The sequence below is a fragment of the Gobius niger genome (assembly GCF_951799975.1).
Source record: "Gobius niger genome assembly, chromosome: 11".
NCBI classification, from domain to species: domain Eukaryota; kingdom Metazoa; phylum Chordata; class Actinopteri; order Gobiiformes; family Gobiidae; genus Gobius; species Gobius niger.
In genome coordinates this window covers 2078447-2092163 of record NC_136862.1, presented here as the reverse complement: position 1 = coordinate 2092163, position 13717 = coordinate 2078447, and the positions used below count along the sequence as shown (strand labels likewise).

The 13717-nt window shown below is 41.1% G+C and overlaps 1 protein-coding gene across 1 annotated transcript in view; it reads right to left on the bottom strand.

Annotated features, from left to right (window-relative positions):
• Positions 1-13717, bottom strand: part of mcama (melanoma cell adhesion molecule a) — a 76471-nt gene that overhangs the window by 7277 nt on the left and 55477 nt on the right. The window contains exons 8-9 of the mRNA XM_079565642.1: positions 2197-2341; positions 1042-1157 (exon numbers count right to left, since the gene is read on the bottom strand). Of these exons, the coding sequence (XP_079421768.1) occupies positions 1042-1157; positions 2197-2341 (261 nt within the window). The remainder of the gene's footprint in view (positions 1-1041; positions 1158-2196; positions 2342-13717) is intronic.

Below are 13717 nucleotides of genomic sequence, written 5' to 3'. Positions count from 1 at the left end.
AAAAATGACAAAAATCCAGCAAAAAATCCATCAAAAAATGACAAAAATCCAGCAAAAAAATCCAGCAAAAAATGACAAAAATCCATCAAAAAATGACAAAAATCCAGCAAAAAAATGACAAAAATCCATCAAAAAAATGACAAAAATCCATCAAAAAAAATGACAAAAATCCAGCAAAAAAAAAGACAAAAATCCAGGAAAAAAAATGACAAAAATCCAGCAAAAAAATGACAAAAATCCATCAAAAAATGACAAAAATCCAGCAAAAAAAGTGACAAAAATCCAGCAAAAAATGACAAAAATCCAGCAAAAAAATGACAAAAATCCAGCAAAAAAATGACAAAAATCCAGCAAAAAATGACAAAAATCCAGCAAAAAATGACAAAAATCCAGCAAAAAAAGACAAAAATCCAGCAAAAAATGACAAAAATCCAGCAAAAAAAAAGACAAAAATCCAGGAAAAAAAAAGACAAAAATCCAGGAAAAAAAATGACAAAAATCCAGCAAAAAAAAAGACAAAAATCCATCAAAAAAATGACAAAAATCCATCAAAAAAATGACAAAAATCCATCAAAAAATGACAAAAATCCAGCAAAAAAATGACAAAAATCCAGCAAAAAAATGACAAAAATCCAGCAAAAAAATCCAGCAAAAAATGACAAAAATCCAGCAAAAAATGACAAAAATCCAGCAAAAAAAAGACAAAAATCCAGCAAAAAAAAAGACAAAAATCCATAAAAAAAATGACAAAAATCCATCAAAAAAATGACAAAAATCCATCCAAAAAATGACAAAAATCCAGCAAAAAAATGACAAAAATCCAGCAAAAAAATGACAAAAATCCAGCAAAAAAATGACAAAAATCCAAAAATTTAAAATTAGAAACAAAAACAAAATGTGAAAAAAAAAATTGAAAAAAAAATTGAAAAAAAAATTGAAAAATTTTTTTATAATCGATTTTTTGCGATTATGCTAATTTTGTATTCGTTTACTGTTGTAATCGAAATCGTAATCGAATTTCGATTAATCGCACAGCCCTACCTTGTACCACACGGTGCTGGTCTTCAGGGACGACAGGGCGTTGCAGGTGGCGGTCAGGTCCTCTCCTCTCAGCATCATCTCAGACTCTTTAGGAACCACCACCGCGGGGTCCAGGTCTGCGGGACAGGGGGACCAACAAAGCACACGTTAGTTATTTAAACAGAAATCAGTCACACGGCCAAACCCATCCTGAAATAACCTTTTCATTCAACCCATCCTGAAATAACCTTTTCATTCAACCCATCCTGAAATAACCTTTTTATTTAACCCATCCTGAAATAACCTTCCTCACTTTAGTGGAGCCTGTAAGGTTTAGTCCCTTTCTCTGCACATGCACCTGTGTATGTTTCTCCCGTCTTTAGCCGCTGCTGTCGCCCACAGAGGAAATGACCATATTTGGATTCGTCATCTCAGTCACAGCCTTTCGTGCTACACGTGGATCCCAAACATGTCAGTATTTATGAATGAATAAGCGTGGGGAGCCACACAGACATGATGGAGGACATTTTCTGACATTTTCCAACATATTAGTACGTTAACTAAGATGAGAGCACAGACGGCCCAGAGACGCCCCAGAGTCGCCCCAGTCGGCCCGGTTACGGCCCACAGTCGGCCCTGTTACGGCCCACAGTCGGCCCACAGTCGGCCCAGAGTCGTCCCAGAGTCGCCCCAGAGTCGCCCCAGTGACGCCCCAGTGACGCCCCACAGTCGGCCCACAGTCGGCCCACAGTCGGCCCGGTTACGGCCCACAGTCGGCCCGGTTACGGCCCACAGTCGGCCCAGTGTCGGCCCACAGTCGGCCCTGTTACGGCCCACAGTCGGCCCACAGTCGGCCCAGAGTCGCCCCAGAGTCGCCCCAGAGTCGCCCCAGTGACGCCCCAGTGACGCCCCACAGTCGGCCCACAGTCGGCCCACAGTCGGCCCACAGTCGGCCTGGTTACGGCCCACAGTCGGCCCGGTTACGGCCCACAGTCGGCCCAGAGTCGTCCCAGAGTCGCCCCAGAGTCGCCTCAGTGACGCCCCACAGTCGGCCCGGTTACGGCCCACAGTCGTCCCAGTGTCGGACCAGTGTCGTCCCACAGTCGTCCCACAGTCGGCCCGGTTACGGCCCACAGTCGGCCCACAGTCGGCCCGTCTTCACACGGCCGTACTCACAGTGCACGGTGAGCTGCACCTCTCCTTTGGCCTCAGACGAGCTGTGCGGCTCCCCGGGGTGACAGCGGTACAGGCCACTGTCTCTGCGGGACACGGGGGACAGGATGAGCACGTCCCCCCTGCTCTCCAGCGGGACGTCCGGCTGCTGCGGAGACAAAAACACCACACGTCACTATCACACCAAGGTGAACGAATACAGTCATTTGATTCTTAAGTCCGAAACAGTTTTTTCCTGAACGTGTCACTTTTTACAGGCTTAGAGCTGGTTTGGTTTCCGTGTCAGAGTTTTATTGTGTTATATCTGGCTGAGATCCCGCACAGCGCAGCTTTAACTCCTCTGAGACTCTGAGATCCCGCACAGCGCGGCTTTAACTCGTCCTCTGAGACTCTGAGATCCCGCACAGCGCGGCTTTAACTCCTCTGAGACTCTGAGATCCCGCACAGCGCGGCTTTAACTCCTCTGAGACTCTGAGATCCCGCACAGCGCGGCTTTAACTCGTCCTCTGAGACTCTGAGATCCCGCACAGCGCGGCTTTAACTCCTCTGAGACTCTGAGATCCCGCACAGCGCGGCTTTAACTCCTCTGAGACTCTGAGATCCCGCACAGCGCAGCTTTAACTCCTCTGAGACTCTGAGATCCCGCACAGCGGCTTTAACTCGTCCTCTGAGACTCTGAGATCCCGCACAGCGCGGCTTTAACTCGTCCTCTGAGACTCTGAGATCCCGCACAGCGGCTTTAACTCGTCCTCTGAGACTCTGAGATCCCGCACAGCGCAGCTTTAACTCGTCCTCTGAGACTCTGAGATCCCGCACAGCGCGGCTTTAACTCGTCCTCTGAGACTCTGAGATCCCGCACAGCGCGGCTTTAACTCGTCCTCTGAGACTCTGAGATCCCGCACAGCGCGGCTTTAACTCCTCTGAGACTCTGAGATCCTGCACAGCGCGGCTTTAACTCCTCTGAGACTCTGAGATCCCGCACAGCGCGGCTTTAACTCGTCCTCTGAGACTCTGAGATCCCGCACAGCGCGGCTTTAACTCGTCCTCTGAGACTCTGAGATCCCGCACAGCGGCTTTAACTCCTCTGAGACTCTGAGATCCCGCACAGCGCGGCTTTAACTCGTCCTCTGAGACTCTGAGATCCCGCACAGCGCGGCTTTAACTCGTCCTCTGAGACTCTGAGATCCCGCACAGCGGCTTTAACTCGTCCTCTGAGACTCTGAGATCCCGCACAGCGGCTTTAACTCGTCCTCTGAGACTCTGAGATCCCGCACAGCGCGGCTTTAACTCGTCCTCTGAGACTCTGAGATCCCGCACAGCGCGGCTTTAACTCGTCCTCTGAGACTCTGAGATCCCGCACAGCGCGGCTTTAACTCGTCCTCTGAGACTCTGAGATCCCGCACAGCGCGGCTTTAACTCCTCTGAGACTCTGAGATCCCGCACAGCGCGGCTTTAACTCGTCCTCTGAGACTCTGAGATCCCGCACAGCGCGGCTTTAACTCGTCCTCTGAGACTCTGAGATCCCGCACAGCGGCTTTAACTCGTCCTCTGAGACTCTGAGATCCCGCACAGCGGCTTTAACTCGTCCTCTGAGACTCTGAGATCCCGCACAGCGCAGCTTTAACTCGTCCTCTGAGACTCTGAGATCCCGCACAGCGCGGCTTTAACTCGTCCTCTGAGACTCTGAGATCCCGCACAGCGCGGCTTTAACTCGTCCTCTGAGACTCTGAGATCCCGCACAGCGCGGCTTTAACTCCTCTGAGACTCTGAGATCCTGCACAGCGCGGCTTTAACTCCTCTGAGACTCTGAGATCCCGCACAGCGCGGCTTTAACTCGTCCTCTGAGACTCTGAGATCCCGCACAGCGCGGCTTTAACTCGTCCTCTGAGACTCTGAGATCCCGCACAGCGGCTTTAACTCCTCTGAGACTCTGAGATCCCGCACAGCGCGGCTTTAACTCGTCCTCTGAGACTCTGAGTCATTCATATTTCAGATCCATGTTTCCCGTTTTGACACTTCACCCCCACATTTCTCCAGAGGGGCCGGAATGTCTGAGGAGAACCTGCTGAGCTCTGGGCTCACACTGAGGGGCTGTGTGTGTGGACAAAGGCAGTGTGTGCGGGGGGGTCAGGCCCGCCCCCGGGAGCATGAGAACTACTGGTACTACTAATGATACTACTACTGATACTACTGATACTGATACTAGTACTGGTACTAGTACTATGTATGTTGCTCCTGCTGCTGCTGTGACAGGACCAGGCGAGGCACGTTCATTTGTGGAGCACATTTTGTACAAAGTCAATCAAAGCGACACATTTTTGGAATCGCCCATATATGGTCATGTTCGAAGCAGCCAGAGGGAAAAGAAAGAAGAGAAAAAAACGAAACTTTCTCCCATTTCTCCAAAGACGACTTAATTAAGCATTATGAAAATACTTGGAGAGGAGCAAAGTGGGCCAACAGTCCATAAATACATCCTCTTAAAGCAGCACTAAGTAACTCCTGCCCCTAGAGGCCATAAGCGCCACTGCAGCTGTCGTACATGTTGTGTTTTCTACTCATTAATTGCCCGTGAGAGTAAATCCTGCGCTGACAGAAAAGACAAAGGGACAGAGGGATATTGTTGGAGACACAATGGAGATCATTTGTTTCACTCAAACTTGGCTGTAAATACTGTTTAAAGTGGTGCTAGCTCGCAGTTAGCCTGTTAGCTTCTTCTTCTTCTATGGACCTGATCAGTAAATAGTCCGAAACAGTTGAAAACATCCTGATCGACCAGACTATAGGGAAAAATACACTGAGCAGGCTAATGCTAACAGACTCTGGAAAGCTCCCGTATTAGCCGACTTGCTAACTGCCCGCTAACGTTTTTATCTCTATGTTCATCAATTATACATCTGTTAAATCTAAACATTTAAACTCACAGACTGTCGCTTTAAAGTACTTTCCAGAACCTTCAATAAGGAGACACATAAAACACCTTGGGCCTGATTCACTGAGAGCTAATAGATGCTAAACTAAAATTAGCACAAGCAATTTTACGGCGCGCTGCACTTCTCATTAGAGCTGCAAATCCTAAAGAGATGAGTTTGAGCTGAGGCCGTTTTAGCCTCTTCATCTGCAGCTGCTTTAGCCTCTTCATCTGCAGCTGCTTTAGTCTCTTCATCTGCAGCTGCTTTAGTCTCTTCATCTGCAGCTGCTTTAGTCTCTTCATCTGCAGCTGCTTTAGTCTCTTCATCTGTCTTTTTTTGCTGGATTTTTGTAATTTTTTTTGCTGGATTTTTGTCATTTTTTTGCTGGATTTTTGTCTTTTTTTGCTGGATTTTTGTCTTTTTTTTGCTGGATTTTTGTCTTTTTTTTATGGATTTTTTGCTGGATTTTTGTCATTTTTTTGTTGGATTTTTGTCACTTTTTTGATGGATTTTTGTCATTTTTTTGATGGATTTTTGTCTCTTTTTTGATGGATTTTTGTCATTTTTTGCTGGATTTTTGTCATTTTTTGCTGGATTTTTGTAATTTTTTTGATGGATTTGTGTCATTTTTTTGATGGATTTTTGTCATTTTTTTGATGGATTTTTGTCTCTTTTTTGATGGATTTTTGTCTCTTTTTTGATGGATTTTTGTCATTTTTTGCTGGAATTTTAGTCATTTTTTGGCTGGATTTTTGTCACTTTTTTGCTGGATTTGTGTCATTTTTTTGATGGATTTTTGTCATTTTTTTGATGGATTTTTGTCATTTTTTGCTGGATTTTTGTCATTTTTTTGTTGGATTTTTGTCATTTTTTTGATGGATTTTTGTCATTTTTTTGATGGATTTTTGCTGCTTTAGTCTCTTCATCTGCAGCTGCTTTAGTCTCTTCATCTGCAGCTGCTTTAGTCTCTTCATCTGCAGCTGCTTTAGTCTCTTCATCTGCAGCTGCTTTAGTCTCTTCATCTGCAGCTGCTTTAGTCTCTTCATCTGCGGCTGCTTTAGTCTCTTCATCTGTCTTTTTTTGCTGGATTTTTGTAATTTTTTTGCTGGATTTTTGTCATTTTTTTGCTGGATTTTTGTCTTTTTTTGCTGGATTTTTGTCTTTTTTTTGCTGGATTTTTGTCTTTTTTTATGGATTTTTTGCTGGATTTTTGTCATTTTTTTGTTGGATTTTTGTCACTTTTTTGATGGATTTGTGTCATTTTTTTGATGGATTTTTGTCATTTTTTTGATGGATTTTTGTCTCTTTTTTGATGGATTTTTGTCTCTTTTTTGATGGATTTTTGTCATTTTTTGCTGGATTTTTGTCATTTTTGGCTGGATTTTTGTCATTTTTTTGATGGATTTGTGTCATTTTTTTGATGGATTTTTGTCATTTTTTTGATGGATTTTTGTCTCTTTTTTGATGGATTTTTGTCTCTTTTTTGATGGATTTTTGTCATTTTTTGCTGGAATTTTAGTCATTTTTTGGCTGGATTTTTGTCACTTTTTTGCTGGATTTGTGTCATTTTTTTGATGGATTTTTGTCATTTTTTTGATGGATTTTTGTCATTTTTTGCTGGATTTTTGTCATTTTTTTGTTGGATTTTTGTCATCTTTTTGATGGATTTTTGTCATTTTTTTGATGGATTTTTGCTGCTTTAGTCTCTTCATCTGCAGCTGCTTTAGCCTCTTCATCTGCAGCTGCTTTAGCCTCTTCATCTGCAGCTGCTTTAGTCTCTTCATCTGCAGCTGCTTTAGTCTCTTCATCTGCAGCTGCTTTAGTCTCTTCATCTGCAGCTGCTTTAGCCTCTTCATCTGCAGCTGCTTTAGTCTCTTCATCTGCAGCTGCTTTAGTCTCTTCATCTGCAGCTGCTTTAGTCTCTTCATCTGCGGCTGCTTTAGCCTCTTCATCTGCGGCTGCTTTAGTCTCTTCATCTGCAGCTGCTTTAGTCTCTTCATCTGCAGCTGCTTTAGTCTCTTCATCTGCGGCTGCTTTAGCCTCTTCATCTGCGGCTGCTTTAGTCTCTTCATCTGCAGCTGCTTTAGCCTCTTCATCTGCAGCTGCTTTAGTCTCTTCATCTGCAGCTGCTTTAGTCTCTTCATCTGCAGCTGCTTTAGTCTCTTCATCTGCGGCTGCTTTAGCCTCTTCATCTGCGGCTGCTTTAGTCTCTTCATCTGCAGCTGCTTTAGCCTCTTCATCTGCAGCTGCTTTAGTCTCTTCATCTGCAGCTGCTTTAGCCTCTTCATCTGCAGCTGCTTTAGTCTCTTCATCTGCAGCTGCTTTAGTCTCTTCATCTGCGGCTGCTTTAGTCTCTTCATCTGCAGCTGCTTTAGCCTCTTCATCTGCAGCTGCTTTAGTCTCTTCATCTGCAGCTGCTTTAGTCTCTTCATCTGCAGCTGCTTTAGCCTCTTCATCTGCGGCTGCTTTAGCCTCTTCATCTGCAGCTGCTTTAGTCTCTTCATCTGCAGCTGCTTTAGCCTCTTCATCTGCAGCTGCTTTAGTCTCTTCATCTGCGGCTGCTTTAGCCTCTTCATCTGCGGCTGCTTTAGTCTCTTCATCTGCAGCTGCTTTAGTCTCTTCATCTGCAGCTGCTTTAGTCTCTTCATCTGCAGCTGCTTTAGTCTCTTCATCTGCAGCTGCTTTAGCCTCTTCATCTGCGGCTGCTTTAGCCTCTTCATCTGCGGCTGCTTTAGTCTCTTCATCTGCGGCTGCTTTAGTCTCTTCATCTGCAGCTGCTTTAGTCTCTTCATCTGCAGCTGCTTTAGTCTCTTCATCTGCGGCTGCTTTAGTCTCTTCATCTGCAGCTGCTTTAGTCTCTTCATCTGCAGCTGCTTTAGTCTCTTCATCTGCAGCTGCTTTAGTCTCTTCATCTGCAGCTGCTTTAGTCTCTTCATCTGCAGCTGCTTTAGTCTCTTCATCTTTTTTTGATGGATTTTTGTCTTTTTTTTGCTGGATTTTTGTCTTTTTTTTTGCTGGATTTTTTTCATTTTTTGCTGGATTTTTTTGATTTTTTTGATGGATTTTTGTCATTTTTTTTGCTGGATTTTTGTCTTTTTTTTTGCTGGATTTTTTTCATTTTTTTGATGGATTTTTGTCACTTTTTTGCTGGATTTTTGTCACTTTTTTGCTGGATTTTTGTCATTTTTTTGATGGATTTTTTTGATTTTTTTGATGGATTTTTGTCATTTTTTTTGATGGATTTTTGTCTTTTTTTTTGCTGGATTTTTTTCATTTTTTTGCTGGATTTTTGTCACTTTTTTGCTGGATTTTTGTCACTTTTTTTGCTGGATTTTTGTCATGTTCTGCTGGATTTTTGCATCTCTTCATCTGCAGCTGCTTTAGTCTCTTCATCTGCAGCTGCTTTAGTCTCTTCATCTGCGGCTGCTTTAGTCTCTTCATCTGCGGCTGCTTTAGTCTCTTCATCTGCAGCTGCTTTAGTCTCTTCATCTGCGGCTGCTTTAGTCTCTTCATCTGCAGCTGCTTTAGCCTCTTCATCTGCAGCTGCTTTAGTCTCTTCATCTGCAGCTGCTTTAGTCTCTTCATCTGCAGCTGCTTTAGTCTCTTCATCTGCAGCTGCTTTAGCCTCTTCATCTGCAGCTGCTTTAGTCTCTTCATCTGCAGCTGCTTTAGTCTCTTCATCTGCAGCTGCTTTAGTCTCTTCATCTGCAGCTGCTTTAGTCTCTTCATCTGCAGCTGCTTTAGTCTCTTCATCTGCAGCTGCTTTAGTCTCTTCATCTGTAGCTGCTTTAGTCTCTTCATCTGCAGCTGCTTTAGTCTCTTCATCTGCAGCTGCTTTAGTCTCTTCATCTGCAGCAGCTTTAGCCTCTTCATCTGCAGCTGCTTTAGTCTCTTCATCTGCAGCTGCTTTAGTCTCTTCATCTTTTTTTGATGGATTTTTGTCTTTTTTTTGCTGGATTTTTGTCTTTTTTTTTGCTGGATTTTTGTCATTTTTTTGATGGATTTTTGTCATTTTTTTGATGGATTTTTGTCATTTTTTTGATGGATTTTTGTCATTTTTTTGATGGATTTTTGTCATTTTTTGATGGATTTTTGTCATTTTTTTGATGGATTTTTGTCATTTTTTTGATGGATTTTTGTCATTTTTTTGATGGATTTTTGTCATTTTTTTGATGGATTTTTGTCATTCTTTTGATGGATTTTTGTCATTTTTTGATGGATTTTTGTCATTTTTTGATGGATTTTTGTCATTTTTTGATGGATTTTTTTAATGGATTTTTGTCATTTTTTTGATGGATTTTTGTCATTTTTTTGCTGGATTTTTGTCATTTTTTTGATGGATTTTTGTCATTTTTTTGATGGATTTTTGTCATTTTTTTGATGGATTTTTGTCATTCTTTTGATGGATTTTTGTCATTTTTTGATGGATTTTTGTCACTTTTTTGCTTGATTTTTTGCTTGATTTTTGTCATTTTTTTGATGGATTTTTGTCACTTTTTTGATGGAGTTTTTTTAAAGGCAACAAATAATCGTTTGAATAATCGTGATTTCAATTATGACAAAAATAATCGTGATTATTATTTTTTCAATAATCGAGCAGCCCTAGCAGCTTCTTTAGTCTCTTCATCTGCAGCTGCTTTAGCCTCTTCATCTGCAGCTGCTTTAGCCTCTTCATCTGCAGCTGCTTTAGTCTCTTCATCTGCAGCTGCTTTAGTCTCTTCATCTGCAGCTGCTTTAGCCTCTTCATCTGCGGCTGCTTTAGTCTCTTCATCTGCAGCTGCTTTAGTCTCTTCATCTGCGGCTGCTTTAGTCTCTTCATCTGCGGCTGCTTTAGTCTCTTCATCTGCAGCTGCTTTAGCCTCTTCATCTGCGGCTGCTTTAGTCTCTTCATCTGCAGCTGCTTTAGCCTCTTCATCTGCAGCTGCTTTAGTCTCTTCATCTGCAGCTGCTTTAGTCTCTTCATCTGCAGCTGCTTTAGCCTCTTCATCTGCGGCTGCTTTTTTTGTTTCTAATTTTTGGATTTTTGTCATTTTTTGCTGGATTTTTGTCATTTTTTGCTGGATTTTTGTCATTTTTTTGATGGATTTTTGTCATTTTTTTGATGGATTTTTTTCATTTTTTTAATGGATTTTTGTCATTTTTTTTATGGATTTTTGTCATTATTTTTTTATGGATTTTTGTCATTTTTTTGATGGATTTTTGTCATTTTTTTGCTGGATTTTTGTAATTTTTTTGTTGGATTTTTGTCTTTTTTTTGCTAGATTTTTGTCATTTTTTTGATGGATTTTTGTCTTTTTTTTGATGGATTTTTGTCACTTTTTTGATGGATTTTTGTCATTTTTTTACTGAATTTTTGTCATTTTTTTGCTGGATTTTTGTCATTTTTTTGATGGATTTTTGTCATTTTTTTGATGGATTTTTGTCATTTTTTGCTGGATTTTTTCCTGGATTTTTGTCATTTTTTGCTGGATTTTTGTCATTTTTTTGATGGATTTTTGTCACTTTTTTGATGGATTTTTGTCATTTTTGCTGGATTTTTGTCATTTTTTTGCTGAATTTTTGTCATTTTTTTGCTGGATTTTTGTCATTTTTTTGCTGGATTTTTGTCACTTTTTGATGGATTTTTGTCATTTTTTTGATGGATTTTTGTCATTTTTTTGATGGATTTTTGTCATTTTTTTGATGGATTTTTGTCACTTTTTTGATGGATTTTTGTCATTTTTTTGCTGAATTTTTGTCTTTTTTTTGCTGAATTTTCGTCATTTTTTTGCTGGATTTTTGTCATTTTTTTGCTGGATTTTTGTCACTTTTTGATGGATTTTTGTCATTTTTTTGATGGATTTTTGTCATTTTTTTGCTGGATTTTTGTCACTTTTTTGATGGATTTTTTTAAAGGCAACAAATAATCGTTTGAATAATCGTGATTTCAATTATGACAAAAATAGTCTCTTCATCTGCAGCTGCTTTAGCCTCTTCATCTGCAGCTGCTTTAGTCTCTTCATCTGCAGCTGCTTTAGTCTCTTCATCTGCAGCTGCTTTAGTCTCTTCATCTGCAGCTGCTTTAGTCTCTTCATCTGCAGCTGCTTTAGTCTCTGTTTTATACATGAATTATTGTTTGTTTTTGTGACTTGTCCGAGGCTGTGACCCCCCCCTCGAGCACAAAGGCAGAGTGTGCAGTGAGTGTGTGACTGCGGATTAGCCCCGGACCATGAGAAACCCCCCCCCTCTGGGCCCCCCGGGGGGAGAGCCGGGGGGGCAGTGGGGAGATATACAGAAATACATATGTATGACGATGAGTGTGAGACCGATTTCTGTCAAATAAAAAGTGTCTAAAGTCTGTGGAGCGTAAAGGAGGTCCGGTCGAGGCGGGGGAGAGATAATAACGAAATTACTGCTCGGAAGAAATGCTAAGTGCTAGTTTATCTCCAATGTCAGGAAGTGTGGGGGAAATGAGAACGACAAGGGGGAAAATGTTTTGATAATGGGGGGAAATTAGAAAAAAATAAATAATAATTAAAAAGAAAAAGGAAATTTAGGGAAAAAACGTTAAAATTATATATGAGGAAAATGCCATATAAAAAAATGATTTTTTTTTTTTAATAATTGTTCGGAAGAAATGCAAATGTATAATTTAGTTTATAACTAATGTCAAGAAATGTGAGGGGAAATTGGTGGGAAATGAGAACAACAAGGGGAAAAAATGTTTTAAAAAAATTGGGGGAAATTAGAAAAAAATAAAAAATAAAAAGGAAATTTAGGGGGAAAATGTTAAAATTATATATGAGGAAAATGCCATTTAAAAATATTGTGGGAAAAAAATGGAAAATGTTAAATAATTGTTTGGAAGAAAATGCAAATGTATAATTTAGTTTATCTCCAATGTCAGGAAGTGTGGGGGAAATGAGAACGACAAGGGGAAAAAATATTTTAAAAATGGGGGGAAATTAGAAAAAAATAATTTAAATAATAAAAAAAAAAGGAAATTTAGGGAAAAAATTTCAAATTATATATGAGGAAAATGCCATATAAAAGAAATGTGGGGAAAAAATGGAAAATTTGAAATAATTGTTCGGAAGAAATGCAAATGTATAATTTAGTTTATAACTAATGTTAAGAAATGTGAGGGGAAATGAGAACGACAAGGGGGAAAAAAATGTTTTAAAAATGGGGGGAAATTAGAAAAAAAAATAATACTAATTAAAAAGAAAAAAGGAAATTTAGGGAAAAAATGAGGAAAATGTCATATAAAAAATGTGGGGGGGAAAAAATGGAAAATTTGAAATAATTGTTTGGAAGAAATGCAAATTAGGGGGGTTCGCATCGATACCACAGTATCAATATATCGATGCCAAACGGCTACTTTTTAAGTATCGATATTGGGCAAAACGTATTGATACTAATTTTCATATGTAAAAGGAAGGCGGGGCAGCAATTATCAACACAAAAGGATGATTTATTTCTTTGTTCTGAGACAAAACAGTCACAACAGCAAAGGATTGAACTGAGCCTGTCATATCATTCTGGTTTAGGTTCTGTTTGTCATTTAAGTTTTAATTTAAAATGTTGTTTATGTATTTAATTTCACATTAGTATTGTTTAATTAACCAGTTAAAGTAATATGATTTTAATGGACCAATTAATTATATAAAATAACCAGTTTTAGAAAAGTATATTGATTGAAATACATTCACCCATATGAAATGACCAGTATCGGTATCGGTATCGACAAAAATGACCCAAAAAGTATCGGTATCGTATCGATTCCAAGAAACGTGGTATCGCCCGTGCCTAATGCAAATGTGTAATTTAGTTTATAACTAATGTCAAGAAATGTGGGGGGAAATGAGAACAACAAGGGGAAAAAATATGTTTTAAAAAATTGGGGGAAATTAGGAAAAAAATAAAAAAAAAGGGAAAAAAATAGAAAAAAAAGGAAAAAATTAAAAGGAAATTTAGGAAAAAACGGTAAAATATATGGGGAAAATGCCATATACAAAAAAAAAGTTGCAGACAGGTGTAGAGTAACAGATGCAGAGAGAGGGCGGGGTTACAGACGCAGAGAGAGGGCGGGGTTACAGATGCAGAGAGAGGGCGGGGTTACAGATGCAGAGAGAGGGCGGGGTTACAGACACAGAGAGAGGGCGGGGTTACAGACGCAGAGAGGGCGGAGTCACAGATGCAGAGAGAGGGCGGAGTCACAGATGCAGAGAGAGGGCGGGGTTACAGACACAGAGAGAGGGCGGGGTTACAGACGCAGAGAGGGCGGAGTCACAGATGCAGAGAGAGGGCGGAGTCACAGATGCAGAGAGAGGGCGGAGTCACAGATGCAGAGAGAGGGCGGAGTCACAGATGCAGAGAGAGGGCGGGGTTACAGACACAGAGAGGGCGGAGTCACAGACACAGAGAGAGGGCGGGGTTACAGACACAGAGAGAGGGCGGGGTTACAGACACAGAGAGAGGGCGGGGTTACAGACACAGAGAGAGGGCGGGGTTACAGACGCAGAGAGAGGGCGGGGTTACAAACACAGAGAGAGGGCGGGGTTACAGATGCAGAGAGAGGGCGGGGTTACAGATGCAGAGAGAGGGCGAGGTTACAGACACAGAGAGAGGGC